We start from the raw sequence: 16,651 nt of genomic DNA, 5'->3' as shown, positions 1-16,651 counted from the left end.
ACTTGCCCAAAGTCACACAGCTGACAGTTGGCTGTTTGGTTTTGTTCTCTGTCTCCCCCTTCTAGACTGTGAGCCCGCTCTTGGGTAGGGACCGTCTCTATATGTTGCCAACTTGTACTTCCCAGGCGCTTAGTACAGTGCTCCGCACACAGTAAGCGCTCAATAAATGCGATTGATTGATTGATTGACCATTTCGAGAGAGCAGTAATAATAATAACAATGATGATGATGGCATTTATTAAACACTTACTATGTGCAGAGCACTGTTCTAAGCGCTGGGGAGGTTACAAGGTGATCAGGTTGTCCCACGGGGGGGCTCACAGTCTTCATCCCCATTTGACAGATGAGGGAACTGAGGCCCAGAGAAGTGAAGTGACTTGCCCAAAGTCACACAGCTGACAATTGGCAGTGCCAGGATTTGAACCCATGACCTCTGCCTCCAAAGCCCGGGCTCTTTCCACTGAGCCACGCTGCTTCTCCGTGTTCTTTTGACCGCTTTTAATCGAGTAATACGACAGCCAGAAAAGCCCCGCCTAAATTATTCTGTTCCACGAATAAGAGACAAAATTCAGGCTTCCTATGAAAAAGAAATCTGCTACTAAACAAAGACTCCCTAATTTTCCAAGGCCAGACTAGAACTGGATTTCTTTCTCAATCAATCAATCGGTGGTATTTATGGCATGCTTACTGTGTGCAGACCACTTTACTAAGTGCTTGGGAGAGTCCAGCGCTTAGTACAGCGCCTGGCACATAGTAGGCGCTTAACAAATACCATAAAAATAATTATTACTATTACAATAAAGTTAGCCCCATGTGGGACAGGGAATGTGTCCAACCTGATTCGACCGTTTCCTCATCTGTAAAAATAATAATAATGATGGCATTTATTAAACACTATGTGCAAAGCACTGGGCCTGTTCTCCTTCCTACTATCCTATTTCAGTGTTTAGAACAGTGCTTGACACATAATAAGCCTTTAACAAATACCACCGTTATTATTATTATAACAATAATATTATATAGGCTTATTTGCTAATAAGCCTTTAGCAAATACCACTGTTGTTATTATTATTACAATAGAGTTGATAGGATCCTTCCAAAAAGCCCCAACTAAAGTGGTTATTTTAGACACACGCAACTACCTGGGGAATTTTAATAACTGAAAATACTATAGCGGTTGAGGATGACCTGGAGATAACCATCAAATTTAAATGCAGTAGACAAGAGTCTCCATCTCAAAATACCAAAAGGGGCCGTTTCACTTCATTGCTGAATATTTTTCTCCATAGTTAAGGCAAGGATCTCTGGGGGTGTGGCTCATTTTTGATACACACTATTATTTCTTTTTTTTCTTCTTTGTCTTCTTTCTTTCTTTCTTTCTTTCTTTTTTTCTTTCTTTCTTTCTCTCTCTCTCTCTCCCTCCCTCCCTCTCTCTTTCTTTTTCTTCTAGATTGTGTAGGGACCGTCTCTCTATGTTGCCAACTTGTACTTCCCAAGTGCTTGGTACAGTGCTCTGCACACAATAAGCGCTCAATAAATACGATTGAATGAATGAATGAATGAATGAACCTGATCACCTTGTATCCTCCCCAGTGCTTAGAACAGTGCTTGGCACATAGTAAGCACTTAACAAACACCATCATTATTATGAGAAGCAGCGTGGCTCAGTGGCAAGAGCCCGGGCTTTGGAGTCAGAGGTCATGGGTTCCAATCCCGGCTCCATCACTTGTCAGCTGGGAGACTTTGGGCAAGTCACTTCGCTTCTCCAGGCCTCAGTTCCCTCATCTGTGTAAAATGGGGGATGAAGACTGTGAGCCCCATGTGGGACAACCTGATGACCCTGAATCTCCCCCAGTGCTTAGAACAGTGCTGGACACTTAGTAAGCGCTTAACAAATACCATCATTATTATGAGAAGCAGTGTGGCTCAGTGGAAAGAGCCCGGGTTTGGGAGTCAGAGGTCGTGGGTTCTAATCCCGGCTCCGCCACTTGTCAGCTGGGTGACCTTGGGCAAATCACTTCGCTTCTCCAGGCCTCAGTTCCCTTACCTGGAAAATGGGGATGAAGACTGTGAGCCCCTCGTGGGACAACCTGATGACCCTGAATCTCCCCCAGTGCTTAGAATAGTGCTTGGCACAGAGTAAGCGCTTAACCAATATCGTCATTATTATTATTATTATTACATTGGATTCTCCCAAGTGCTTAGTACAGTGCTCTGCATATAGTAAGCGCTCAGTAAATACCATTGATTGCTGGATTTAATTATAAAAAGCAGTATAGTCATAATAATAATAATAATTATAATTATTATTATTATATTCACTGCCCAATCTGACACTGTATTAGGAATCCAATGGTTTGACAGCGCTCCCTCTGCTGGCAACATTGTGCTTTACAACCATTGCTTATTCATTCATTCATTCAATCGTATTTATTGAGCGCTTACTGTGTGCAGAGCACTGTACTAAGCGCTTGGGAAGTCCAAGTTGGCGACATATAATAGACGGTCCCTACCCAACAGCGGGCTCACAGTCTAGAAGGGGGAGACAGACAACAAAACAAAACATGTGGACTGGTGTCAAGTTGCCAGAACAACCCAAAAATAGTTATAGTGAGCAGGGAGAATAATAATAATAATAATAACAGAATTTGTTGAACACTTAGTATGTGTCAAGCACTGTTCTAAGCGCTGTGGTGGAGAAGCAGCGTGGCTCAGTGGAAAGAGCCCGGGCTTTGGAGTCAGAGGTCATGGGTTCTAATCCCGGCTCTGCTGCTTGTCAGCAGGGTGACTTTGGGCAAGTCAATTCACTTCTCTGAAGCAGCGTGGCTCAGTGAAAAGAGCCCGGGCTTTGGAGTCAGAGGTCATGGGTTCAAATCCCAGCTCCACCACTTGTCAGCTGTATGACTTTGGGCAAGTTACTTCACTTTTCTGTGCCTCAGTTACCTCATCTGTAAAATGGGAATTAAGACTATGAGCCCTCCGTGGGACAACCTGATCACCTTGTAACCTCCCCAGCGCTTAGAACAGTGCTTTGCACATAGTAAGCGCTTAATAAATGCCATTATTATTATCATTATTATTATTATTCTCTGGGCCTCACTTCCCTCATCTGTAAAACGGGGATGAAGACTGTGAGCCCCCAGTGGGACAACCTGATCACCTTGTATCCCCCCCAAGCGCTTAGAACAGTGCTTCGCACATAGTAAGCGCTTAACAAATGCCATCATTATTATACAGGCTAATGAGTTTGGACACAGTCTCTGTGCAACATGGGGCTCACAGTCTTCATCCCCATTTTACAGCAGAACGTATTTTCCATGACTCTGGCAGGCTGCCAATGGAAGCCCTCATTCATTCAATCGTATTTATTGAGCGCTTACTGCGTGCAAAGCACTGTACTAAGCGCTTGGGAGAGGACAATACAACAACAAACATATAATCCCACCATATAATCTACTTTTAACCTAAAATGCCACTTCTCCCCTGATACAAATCCGGTAATCCTGGCGCTGCCACTTGTCGGCTGTGTGACTCTGGGCAGGTCACTTCACTTCTCTGTGCCTCAGTTCCCTCATCTGTAAAATGGGGATTAAAACTGTGAGCCCCCCGTGGGCCAACCTGATCACCCTGTAACCTCCCCAGTGTTTAGAACAGTGCTTTGCACATAGTAAGTGCTTAAATACCATCATCATCATCTACTTCAGCGCTTGGTACTGTGCTTTGTACATAATAAGCACTTAAATTCGGTTTTTTTCTTTCTTAAAGGAGGATGAAAAAGCTGGGGGCATAGCAAGTCCAGCAGGGCATCAGGAAAGAAATGGAAAAATACAGAGAAGTGAAACACTGCTGAAATAAAACACTCAATACGGAAGAATTTCCTCACCGAACAGACCCCGCAAAACAGCTCCCGCTTTGAGATCCCGCAAAATAGTTCCCGTTCCTAAATCCCGCCGCTTTCTAGCAGATGCTTTTGGAAGCGGCATTCTTGGGACTTCATAATTTCTTGGGACCTTAAGGCTATTTGGTGCACTGGAACACTTTTTTGTGGAGTGGCCCTTTAGCGGCCTGAAGGAGTTTGTGTGGCTTCTTGGGTACCAAGCGGGGCTCTGAATTCTTTAGACCCTCCAGAGGTTGGAATAATTCATCCAGAGAAGCGGCGTGGCTCAGTGGAAAGAGCCCGGGCTTTGGGGTCAGAGGTCGTGGGTTCAAATCCCGGCTCCACCACTTGTCAGCTGGGTGACTTGGGGCAAATCACTTCACTTCTCTGGGCCTCAGTTCCCTCATCTGGAAAATGGGGATTAAGGCTGTGAGCCCCCAGTGGGACAACCTGATCACCTTGTAACCTCCTCAGCACATAATAAAATGCCATCATTATTATCCAGGCCACAGTGAGCAGACACTGCCGGAACCATTAACACCAAGAGAAGTGCTAATTAGCGAAATAACCAAGAATCAGAAAATCCCGGGCCAATTACTCTCTGAATAATCAAGATGACTGGGAATGGATGGACAAGGCATGCTCCGGTCAGGGAAGACTTTGGGAAAGAGAACCTGCGAGAAGGAAATGGTACCAGCTGACAGTGGTAGTAAATAAGGGCTGAAGAGAAACAGTTGCGAATTAATTTTGTGAAGCAAATAGGTAAATCTCGATTGGTCAACTAGGCAGAAGACAGGAAAACGACATCTCAGTACTTAGCTACATTCATGAAGAAGTTTGACAGACTCCTCCCTCTTCTCTCTCTCTCTTTCCTTCCATCCGTCTCCTTCTCTCCCTCCCCTTCCATCCCTTTTCTTCCCTTCCTAACTCTCCCTCCAGCTCTCTTTATCCCCTTCCATGCCTTTCCTTCCGTCCCTCCCCCCTTCTCTTCCACCCCTCTCCCTCCCCTTCCATCCCTCTCCCTTTCTATCCCTTTCCTTCCCTCCTTCTCTCCTTCCCTCTCCCACCCTTCCTTCCCTCACTTTCCCCTTCCACCCCTTTCCTTCCCTCGTCCCTCTCCCTCCCCTTCCATCCCTCTCCCTTCCTATCCCTTTCCTTCCCTCCTTCCCCCTTCCTCCCTCTTTCTCTCCTTTCACCCCTCTCCCTCCCTTCCTTCCCTCACTTTCCCCTTCCACCCCTTTCCTTCCCTCGTCCCTCTCCCTTCCTATCCATTTCCTTCCCTCCTTCTCTCTCCTTCCACCCCCTCCCTCCCTTCCTTCCCTCTCTTTCCCCTTCCACCCCTTTCCTTCCCTCCGTCCCTCTCCCTTCCTATCCCTTTCCTTCCCTCCTTTTCTTCCTCCCTTTCTCTGTTCCACCCCTCTCCCTCCCTTCCTTCCCTCTTTCCTCTTCCACCCCTTTCCTTCCCTCATCCCTCTCCCTTCCTATCCATTTCCTTCCCTCCTTCTCTCTCCTTTCCTTCCTCCCTTTCTCTCCTTCCACCCCTCTCCCTCCCTTCCTTCCCTCTCTTTCCCCTTCCACCCCTTTCCTTCCGTCTGTCCCTCTCCCTTCCCATCCCTTTCCTTCCTTCCTTCTCTCTCCTTCCCTTCCTCCCTCTTTCTCTCCTTCCACCCCTTTCCCTCCCTTCCTTCCCTCTCTTTCCCCTTCCACCTCTTTCCTTCCCTCCATCCCTCTCCCTTCCTATCCCTTTCCTTCCCTCCTTCCCTTCCTCCCTCTTTCTCTCCTTCCACCCCTTTCCCTCCCTTCCTTCCCTCTCTTTCCCCTTCCACCTCTTTCCTTCCCTCCATCCCTCTCCCTTCCTATCCCTTTCCTTCCCTCCTTCTCTTCCTCCCTCTTTCTCTCCTTCCACCCCTCTCCCTCCCTTCCTTCCCTCTCTTTCCCCTTCCACCTCTTTCCTCCCCTCCCTCCCTCTCCCTTTCCTTCCTCCCTCTTTCTCTCCTTCCACCCCTCTCCCTCCCTTCCCTCACTCCCTCTCCTCTTCCATCCCGCTCCCTAACCTCTGTCTCTCTCACTAGGCCTGGCTCCTGGTAGTTTGGTTCCCTTTCCCCTCCCCTCCACCAGTGCAATAGTGACTCTTCCCAGTGCTGGTCCAGGTCCCTGGATCTGTCCCTTTCTGTCACTGCCCCGACTCCCCCTACACTAGCCCCTCATCCTGGGACTAATTTCAGGGTGTGGGGAGAGAGAGACACACACAGAGAAAGAGAGAGACTCTGTCCATACCAGGACAGAAGGCAGATTACTGTCAACATGGATGCCCTCTGGCTAATCTTAATGGCAACTTCCCCTAGATCAGAAAATAGAACTAGTTTACATACAGTACCATATGACCAAAAAAGAACTGTTAGCACAACTGTATTACAAGGGCCACGTGAGAGTCACATGAACTAGCTTAACGCAACCCTTTCAAAATTCGCTCATTTGAAAATGGAAAACATTTTTGCCGACAGGGCATTTTTTTTTTCAGGGAAACCTTTCTCTTAGGCAAAAATACTCCAGCCGTAACGGATACGTTTAGCAGCAGATGTACCCAAAATTAATTAAGAGAGGGATTCCCTGGCGGCATTTTAATATTTTGTGAATCGGCCGACCGAGTGCTTTTTTCTTTTTAATCCGTCAACGCGGAGTAACCCCATCGATGTAAATAGAGTTTATTTCCAGGGGGCCGTTTTGAATTTGGGAAGCCGTACTTTCTCTCTCACAGATCCCCCCGCAACCCCCAACGCCTTTTTCCGCCCCGCATCTGAACCGTCGGTGGTCCGCGGTGGCCCGCTCTTCCAAATCCTTTGCTCCCGCCCTGGGTAGGATGTGTTTTTGGGAATTCCTCCCCCAGACAGAAAGCGAGAGCGTTCCCATTTGTTTACCATTCTCATTGCTATAGTTCATCAGCATGCCACAAAAGACAGTCAAGAGCTTCTCATTGGCGGTTTCTGTTACACTGCCCAGTGACCTTAAATGGTCAATTACAATCTGTGCCCCGCCAGCCTGGTCAACTGCACGCCTGCCCTCATCTGGAAAACAAAGAGTTAAATGGAAAATGAAAACCAAAATCAAAACGCGCACCTTGACGCGACAAGCACAAAACGCAACGGGGAATGCCGGCAACTTTCAACGAGGAGATTCACACGATGCTCCGACAGACTCCGGACCTCGCCTTAGTAAATCAACGGAGGATGTGGCGAGGGAACTGGGAATTTTTTTCATTCTTAATGGTATCTGTTAAGCACCTACTAAGTGCCAGGCACTGTACTGAGCGCTGGGGCCTCTACACAAAACGCAACGGGGAATCCCGGCAACTTTCAACGAGGAGATTCACACGATGCTCCGACAGACTCTGGCCCTCGCCTTAGTAAATCAACGGAGGATGTGGCGAGGGAACTGGGAATTTTTTTCATTCTTAATGGTATCTGTTAAGCACCTACTAAGTGCCAGGCACTGTACTGAGCGCTGGGGCCTCTACACAAAACGCAACGGGGAATCCTGGCAACTTCTTTCAATGAGAAGATTCACAGGATGCTCGGACAGACTCCGGACCTCACCTTATTAAATCAACGGAGGACGTGGCGAGGGAACTGGGAATTTTTTTCAGTCTTAATGGTATCTGTTAAGCACCTACTAAGTGCCAGGCACTGTACTGAGCGCTGGGGCCTCTACACAAAATGCAACGGGGAATCCCGGCAACTTCTTTCAATGAGGAGATTCACACGATGCTCGGACAGACCCCGGACCTCGCCTTAGTAAACCAACGGAGGACGTGGCGAGGGAACTGGGAATTTTTTTCAGTCTTAATGGTATCTGTTAAGCACCTACTAAGTGCCAGGCACTGTACTGAGCGCTGGGGCCTCTACCAGCAGATCGGGTTGGACACAGGGCACGTCCCAGGTGGGCCTCATGGCCTTAATCCCCATTTTACAGATGAGGGGACTGAGGCCCAGAGAAGTGAAGTGACTTGTCCAAGGTGACGCAGCTGACAAGCGGGTTAGAACCCAGGTCCTTCTGATTCCCAGGCTTGGGCTCTACCCACTAGGCCACACTGCTTCTTTACCCTCCTCTTCCTAGCCCCAAAGCATAATCCAGTGCTTAGAACAGTGCTTTGCACATAGTAAGCGCTTAATAAATGCCATTATTATTATTATTATTATTATTAATGATTTAACGGAGGGAGGCGGGGGAAAGGTGTGGACAAGAGGCGCCCCCCTCCCTATCCCACTCTGCTCCCCCCATTTTAATAATGATAATAATAATAATCATCAGCACTGTGCTAGTTAAGTGCTTACTACGTGCCGAGCACTGTACTAAGCACTGGGGAAGATGCAAGACAAGTCAGGCTGTCCCACGTAATAATAATAAGAATGAGGGCATTTATTAAGCGCTTACTATGTGCCAAGCACTGTTCTAAGCGCTGGGGTAGATACAAGGTAATCAGGGTGTCCCATGTGGGGCTCACAGTCTTCATCCCCATTTCACAGATGAGGTAACTGAGGCACAGAGAAGTTAAATAATAATAATAACGGCATTTATTAAGCGCTTACTATGTGCCAAGCACTGTTCTAAGCGCTGGGGTAGATACAAGGTAATCAGGGTGTCCCATGTGGGGCTCACAGTCTTCATCCCCATTTCACAGATGAGGTAACTGAGGCACAGAGAAGGTAAATAATAATAATAACGGCATTTATTAAGCGCTTACTATGTGCAAAGCACTGTTCTAAGCGTTGGGGTAGATACAAGGTAATCAGGGTGTCCCATGTGGGGCTCACAGTCTTCATCCCCATTTCACAGATGAGGTAACTGAGGCACAGAGAAGGTAAATAATAATAATAACGGCATTTATTAAGCGCTTACTATGTGCCAAGCACTGTTCTAAGCGCTGGGGAGGATACAAGGTGATCAGGTTGTCCCACGGGCGGTTCACGTCTTAAATCCCTATTTTATAGATGAGGTAACTGAGGCCCGGAGAAGTGAAGTGTCTTGCCCAAAGTCACCCAGCTGACGAGTGGCAGAGCCGGGATTTGAACCCATGACCTCTGACTCCAAAGCCTGGGCTCTATCCACTGAGCCACGCTGCTTCTCTGTGTGACTCTGGGCAAGTCACTTTGCTTCTCTGGGCCTCAGTTCCCTCATCTGTAAAATGGGAGTTAAGACTGTGAGCCCCCCGTGGGACAACCTGATCCCCTTGTAACCTCCCCAGCGCTTAGAACAGTGCTTTGCACATAGTAAATAAATGCCTGCCTACTTGTTTTGCTGCCCATCTCCCCGCTTCTAGACTGTGACCCCACTGTTGGGTAGGGACCGTCTCTATCCGTTGCCGACTTGTACTTCCCAAGCACTCAGTACAGTGCTCTGCACACAGTAAGCGCTCAATAAATACGAATGAACGGACGCAAAGGGGGAAGAGGAGGAGGAAGGGAGAAGAGGGAGGAAGGAGACGGCGGCTAGAGGACACTGACCTCACCCGAGCATCTAGCGCAGCGCTCTGCGCTCCCTGAAGGAACTCAAGAAATGAACAGGGAATATGCCTGTTTACTGTTATTCTGTGCTCTCCCAAGCGCTTAGTACAGTGCTCTGCACACAGTAAGTGTGTTCTGATGACTTGATACCTGTCCACATGTTTGGTTTTGTTGTGTGCCTCCCCCTTCTAGACTGTGAGTCCATTGTTGGGTAGGGAGCATCTCTCTATGTAGACAACTTGGACTTCCCAAGCGCTTAGTACAGTGCTCTGCACACAGTAAGCGCTCAATAAATATGACTGACTGACTGAATGAATAAATATGACAATGAACAAACATATCAAGCTTCCCTGCTGAGCCAACTGAGCCCACTCTTCTAGACTGTGAGCCCACTGTTGGGTAGGGACCGTCTCTATATGTTGCAACTTGTACTTCCCAAGCGCTTAGTACAGTGCTCTGCACACAGTAAGCGCTCAATAAATATGACTGACTGACTGAATGAATAAATATGACAATGAACAAACATATCAAGCTTCCCTGCTGAGCCAACTGAGCCCACTCTTCTAGACTGTGAGCCCACTGTTGGGTAGGGACCGTCTCTATATGTTGCAACTTGTGCTTCCCAAGCGCTTAGTACAGTGCTCTGCACACAGTAAGCGCTCAATAAATATGACTGACTGAATGAATGAATAAATATGACAATGAACAAACACACCAAGCTTCCCTGCTGAGCCAACTGAGCCCACTCTTCTAGACTGTGAGCCCACTGTTGGGTAGGGACCGTCTCTATATGTTGCAACTTGTACTTCCCAAGCGCTTAGTACAGTGCTCTGCACACAGTAAGCGCTCAATAGATATGACTGACTGAATGAATGAATAAATATGACAATGAACAAACACACCAAGCTTCCCTGCTGAGCCAACTGAGCCCACTCTTCTAGACTGTAAGCCCGTTGTTGGGTAGGGACCGTCTCTATATGTTGCAACTTGTACTTCCCAAGCGCTTAGTACAGTGCTCTGCACACAGTAAGCACTCAATAAATATGACTGACTGACTGAATGAATAAATATGACAATAAACAAACATATTAAGCTTCCCTGCTGAGCCAATTGAGCCCACTCTTCTAGACTGTGAGCCCACTGTTGGGTAGGGACCGTCTCTATATGTTGCAACTTGTACTTCCCAAGCGCTTAGTACAGTGCTCTGCACACAGGAAGCGCTCAATAAATACAACTGGATGAATGAATGAATGAATTCCCCACCTCCACGGGGGCTTCTCTTCTCCGCCCTGAGATGGGGGGCTTGCCCCAAGGGAAGCAGTGTGGCCTAGTGGCTTCTCTGTGCCTCGGTTTCTTTTTCCTCAACTGCAAAATGGGGATTCAATACCTGATCTCTCTCCTACTTAACCTGTGAGCCCCCAGTGGGACTTGATATAATAATGATGGCATTTATTAAGCGCTTACTATGTGCCAAGCACTGTTGTAAGCACTGGGGAGGTTACAAGGTGATCAGGTTGTCCCACGGGGGGCTCACAGCCTTCATCCCCATTTTTACAGATGAGGGAACTGAGGCCCAGAGAAGTGAAGTGACTTGCCCAAAGTCACCCAGCTGACAATTGGCAGAGCTGGGATTCGAACCTATGACCTCTGACTCCAAAGCCCGGGCTCTTTTCCACTGAGCCACGCTGCTTCTCTTGATGATTGTATATCTACCCCAGCGCTTAGTAGAGCGCTTGGCACATAGCACAAAGACCACAGTTAGTGTATTATTTATCTACAAATACCACAATTAGTGTATTATTTGTCTATCACCTCCAGGACAGGTGGCCTAGTGGAGAGACCCTGGGCCTAATAATAATAATAATAATGATGGCATTTATTAAGCAATTACTATGTGCAAAGCACTGTTCTAAGTGCTGGGGAGGTTACAAGGTCATCAGGTTGTCCCACGGGGGGCTCACAGTCTTCATCCCCATTTCTACAGATGTGGGAACTGAGGCCCAGAGAAGTGAAGTGACTTGCCCACAGTCACCCAGCTGACAATTGGCAGAGCTGGGATTCGAACCCATGACCTCTGACTCCAAAGCCCGGGCTCTTTTCCACTGAGCCACGCTGCTTCTCTAAGAGAACCAAGACCCAGATTCTAATCCCGGCTCTGCCCCTCGCCTGCTGTGAGACCTTAGGCAAGTCACCGAACCTCTCTGGGCCTCCCTTTCCTCAGCTGGAGAATGAGGGAAAAAATGCCTTTTCTCCCTCCCTCTTAGACAGAGAGCCCTGTGTGGGACAGGGACTGTTTCATATATATGTTTGTACATATTTATTACTCTATTTATTGATTTATTTATTTTACTTGTACATATTTATTCTATTTATTTTATTTTGTTAATATGCTTGGTTTTGTTCTCTGTCTCCCCCTTCTAGACTGTGAGCCCACTGCTGGGTAGCGACTGTCTCTATATGTTGCCAACTTGTACTTCCCAAGCGCTTAGTACAGTGCTCTGCACACAGTAAGCGCTCAATAAATACGATTGATTTTTTGATGACATTTATTAAGCGCTCACTAGGTGCAAAGTACTATTCTAAGCGCTGGGGAGGTTACAAGGTGATCAGGTTGTCCCACGGGGGGCTCACAGTCTTAATCCCCATTTTGATAATAATAATAATGATGGCATTTATTAAGAGCTTACTATGTGCAAAGCCCTGTTCTAAGCGCTGGGGGGGTTACAAGGTGATCAGGTTGTCCCACGGGGGGCTCACAGTCTTAATCCCCATTTTCCAGATGAGGGAACTGAGGCCCAGAGAAGTTAAGTGGCTTGCCCAAAGTCACCCAGCTGACAACTGGCTTAGTACAGTGTGTCAGAACACGTCAGAACACACTTACTGTGTGCAGAGCACTGTACTAAGTGCTTGGGAGAGCACAATGTAACAGTAAACAGACATATTCCCTGGTCATTTCAAGCGCTCAGTACAGTGCTCTGCACACAGTGAGCGCTCAATAAATACGACCGAATGAATTGGCGGGGCCGGGATTAGACCCCGTGACCTCTGACTCCAAAGCCCGGGCTCTTTCCACTGAGCCACGCAGATGAGGTAACTGAGGCCCAGAGAAGTGAAGTGGCTTGTCCAAAGTCACACAGCTGACAAGTGGCGGAGCCGGGATTAGAACCCATGACCTTTGGACTCCCAGCCCCGGGCTCTTTCCACTCCGCCACGCTTTCCCGTGCTGTTTCATTTAAGCCCACTCTCTTGAACAACAGCAATAACGATGGTATTTGTTAAGCGCTTACTATGTGCCGAGCGCTCTTCTGAGCGCTGGCAGAGATACAAGGTGATCAGATTGTCCCACGGGGGGCTCACGGTCTTCATCCCCATTTCACAGATGAGGTCACTGAGGCCCAGAGAAGCGAAGCGACGCTTCTTGAATCATTCATTCATTCATTCAATCGTATTTGGAGCGCTTACTGTGTGCAGAGCACTGTACTAAGCGCTTGGGAAGTCCAAGTTGGCAACATACAGAGGCAGTCCCTACCCAACAGTGGGCTCACAGTCTAGAAGGCATTCGTTCACTCACATGGCTTTAATTACCTGTGATTACCTCTGTAATTACTCTATTTTACTTGTACATATTTATTCTATTTATTTTATTCTATTAATATGCAATAGAATAGTATAAATAATTTCTATTTATTTTATTTTGTTAATACGTTTTGCTTCGTTGTCCGTCTCCCCCTTCTAGACTGTGAGCCCGCTGTCGGGTAGGGACCGTCTCTAGATGTTGCCGACCTGGACTTCCCAAGCGCTTAGTCCAGTGCTCTGCACACAGTAAGCGCTCAATAAATACGACTGAATGAACGAATGAAAATTACCACCTCTATGTGGATGATAGAATGCCAGGCACTGTACTAAGCGCTGGGGTAGATACAAGCTTACCTTGGTACCCTGTAACCTCCCTAGGGCTTAGAATCAATCAATTGTATTTACTGAGCGCTTACAGTGTGTAGAGCACTGTACTAAGCGCTTGGGAAGTGCAAGTTGGCAACACATAGAGACGGTCCCTACCCAACAGTGGGCTCACAGTCTAGAAGGGGGGGACAGAGAACAAAACAAAACATACTGACAAAATAAAATAAATAGAATAGATATGTACAAGTAAAATAAATAGAGTAATAAATACGTACAAACATATATACATATATACAGGTGCTGTGGGGAAGGGAAGGAGGTAAGGTGGGAGGGATGGAGAGGGGGAGGAGGGGCAGAGGGAGGAGGCGCTCAGTCTGGGAAGGCCTCCTGGAGGAGGTGAGCTCTCAGTAGGGCCTCGAAGGGAGGAAGAGAGCTAGCTTGGCGGATGGGCGGAGGGGGGGGCATTCCAGGCCAGGGGGTGTATGGCGGACGTGTAGCGGGCCAAAAGCGAGGAAAATGGGGGAGCTGGATGTTCCCCAATACTGCAGGTGCCACATCCAATTTTTCTTCATCAAACCGAGTAACTAAGCAGAAGCCATCAAGAGGCCAAAATTCAAGGGTTCTACTAAAGCGGCAGCAAGCCGAGACTAGATAATCATAATGATGATGGCATTTGTTAAGCGCTTACTATGTGCAAAGCACTGTTCTAAGCGCTGGGGAGGATGCAAGCTGCTGAGGGGGGCTCACAGTCTTAATCCCCATTTTCCTAGAGGTCATCTCTCTAGACTCTAAGCTCACTTTGGGCAGGGAACCTAAGTATCACCTTGGTTATACTGTTCTCTCCCAAGTGCTTAGTACAGTCCCGCTCTGCCACTTGTCTGCTGTGTGCCCCTGGGCAAGTCACTTCACTTCATAATAATAATAATGATGATGATGATGATGATGATGGTATTTGTTAAGCGCTTCCTATGCGCCATGCACTGTTCTAAGCGATGGCTCCATCTTCACGCCTCCTAAAGATGATTTCTTCCTTTGTCATGGGCAGCCATTGACTGAAAACGTTGGTCTGTGGGGTGTGAGGAAACCAATCCAATAATCTGTTTTTACCGCCCAACTCCTCCTCTAAACTCCTTGTGGGCAGGGGTCCCATCGACCAACTCTGTTGGAGTGGACCCTCCCGAGCGTTTGGTACGGGGCTCTCCGCAAAGCAAGCGAGCGCTCAGTACATAGCAGAGATCAATCGATAACCATCGACAGATAAGCAGTATGGCATGGGGTTAGGGCACGGGCCTGGGAGTAACAAGGTTTGCTGCCATTTGTCTGCTGCGTGACCTTGGGCGAGTCACGTCACTCCTCTGTGCCTCAGTTCCCCCAGAGCACTGTACTAAGCGCTTGGGAAGTCCAAGTTGGCAACATATAGAGACGGTCCCTGCCCAACAGCGGGCTCACAGTCTAGAAGGGGGAGACAGACAACAAAACCAAACATATTAACGAAATAAAATAAATAGGATAGATATGTACAAGTAAAATAAATAGAGTAATAAATATGTACAAACATATATACATATATAGAGCGCTCAGGACAGTGCCTAGCAATCAAGCAAGCAAAGTAAGTGCTGAACAAATCCATTCATTCATTCATTCAATCGTATTTATTGAGCGCTTACTGTGTGCAGAGCACCGTACTAAGCGCTTGGGAACTCCAAAGTTGGCAACATATACAGTCCCTACCCAACAGTGGGCTCACAGTCTAGAAGGGGGAGACAGAGAACAAAACCAAACATATTAACAGAATAAAATAAATAGGATAGATATGTACAGGTAAAATAAATAGAGTAATAAATATGTACAAACATATATATATATATATAGCGCTCAGGACAGTGCCTAGCAATCAAGCAAGCAAAGTAAGTGCTGAATAAATTCATTCATTCATTCAATCGTATTTATTGAGCGCTTACTGTGGGCAGAGCACTGTACTAAGCGCTTGGGAAGTACAAGTTGGCAACATCTAGAGACGGTCCCTACTCAGCGGCAGGCTCGCAGTCGAGAAGGGGGAGACAGACAACAAAACAGAACACGTGGACAGGTGTCAAGTTGTCAGAACAAACAGAATTAAAGCTAAATGCCCATCATTAACAAAATATAGTAGATTTACTTTACTTGCACATACTTATTATTCTATTTATTTCCCCCTTTTTTTTGTTGGTATTTGTTAAGCGCTTACTATGTGCCAAGCACTATTCTAAGCGCTGTCAAAGCCCTACTTGTAGACTGTGAGCCCACTGTTGGGTAGGGCCCGTCTCTATATGTTGCCAACTTGGGCTTCCCAAGCGCTCAGTACAGTGCTCTGCACCCAGGAAGTGCTCAATAAATACGATTGAATGAATGAATGAATACTGAGAGCTCACCTCCTCCAGGAGGCCTTCCCAGACTGAGCCCCCTCCTTCCTGTCCCCCTCCCCATCCCCCCGCATTACCTCCTTCCCCTCCCCACAGCACCTGTATATATGTATATATGTTTGTACATATTTATTACTCTATTTATTTTACTTGTATATATTTATCCTATTTACCTTATTTTGTTAATATGTTTTGTTGTCTGTCTTCCCCTTCTAGACTGGGGGCCTGCTGTTGGATAGGGACCATCTCTATATGTTGCCAACTTGTACTTCTCAAGTGCTTAGTACAGTGCTCTGCACACTAAGCGCTCAATAAATACGATTGAATGAATTGAACGAATGAATAAAAAAAGTAATACATATCTTGTTGGGGACGTTTATTCTTTTGCACTAAACTCAGACACTTAAAGTCCAAATGCCCTCCTTAATAATAATAATAATAGCATTTATTAAGCGCTTACTCTGTGCAAAGCACTGTTCTAAGCGCTGGCAGTAATTCCTCCTACGAGTTGTCCCATTTAAATTCGGCAAAATGGTTCCCGTCACCCGCTGAGGCAAACCAGGAAGATCTGAGGCCTAGAAGGGAGGAATTTCCAAAAGTCCTTTCACAGGGTTGCCGACTGGGCTACAGCTTGCCTTCCTGTCGTTTTTGAGCTCTGACCCCGTCCTCCTGGTAGCCAAAATATTGACTGTGGTATTTGTTCGGCACTTACTACGTGCCAGGAATTGTACTAAGCGTCGGGGTAGATTCCGGTTCATCAGGTTGGAAGCAACCTTTGCCCCACGTGGGGCTCACAGTCTAAGTAGGAGGGAGATCGGGTACTTAAACCCCCATTTTACGGATGAGGAGACTGAGGCACACAGAAGGGAAGTGATTTGCCCAAGGTCACACAGCAGACAAGGGGCAGAGGCAGGATTAGAACCCAGGTCCTCTGAGTCCCAGGCCTGTGACCTCTCCACTAGGCCATG

The 16,651-nt window shown here is 47.2% G+C and overlaps 1 protein-coding gene across 2 annotated transcripts in view; it reads right to left on the bottom strand.

Moving 5' to 3' along the window:
* The window catches only part of RAP1GDS1 (Rap1 GTPase-GDP dissociation stimulator 1), a 108,064-nt gene that overhangs the window by 38,495 nt on the left and 52,918 nt on the right, over positions 1 to 16,651 (bottom strand). Inside the window, exon 5 of one of the 2 annotated variants that reach the window (XM_038769171.1) lies at positions 6,796 to 6,942. The exons of the other annotated variant lie outside the window; for it this stretch is intronic. Coding sequence (XP_038625099.1) covers positions 6,796 to 6,942 — 147 coding nt within the window. The remainder of the gene's footprint in view (positions 1 to 6,795; positions 6,943 to 16,651) is intronic. 2 annotated transcript variants of the gene reach the window in all.

The sequence above is a fragment of the Tachyglossus aculeatus genome, chromosome X5, assembly GCF_015852505.1.
Source record: "Tachyglossus aculeatus isolate mTacAcu1 chromosome X5, mTacAcu1.pri, whole genome shotgun sequence".
NCBI classification, from domain to species: Eukaryota; Metazoa; Chordata; class Mammalia; order Monotremata; family Tachyglossidae; genus Tachyglossus; species Tachyglossus aculeatus.
The sequence above is the reverse complement of the archived record's forward strand: the minus strand, read 5'-3'. Positions and strand labels throughout refer to the sequence as shown.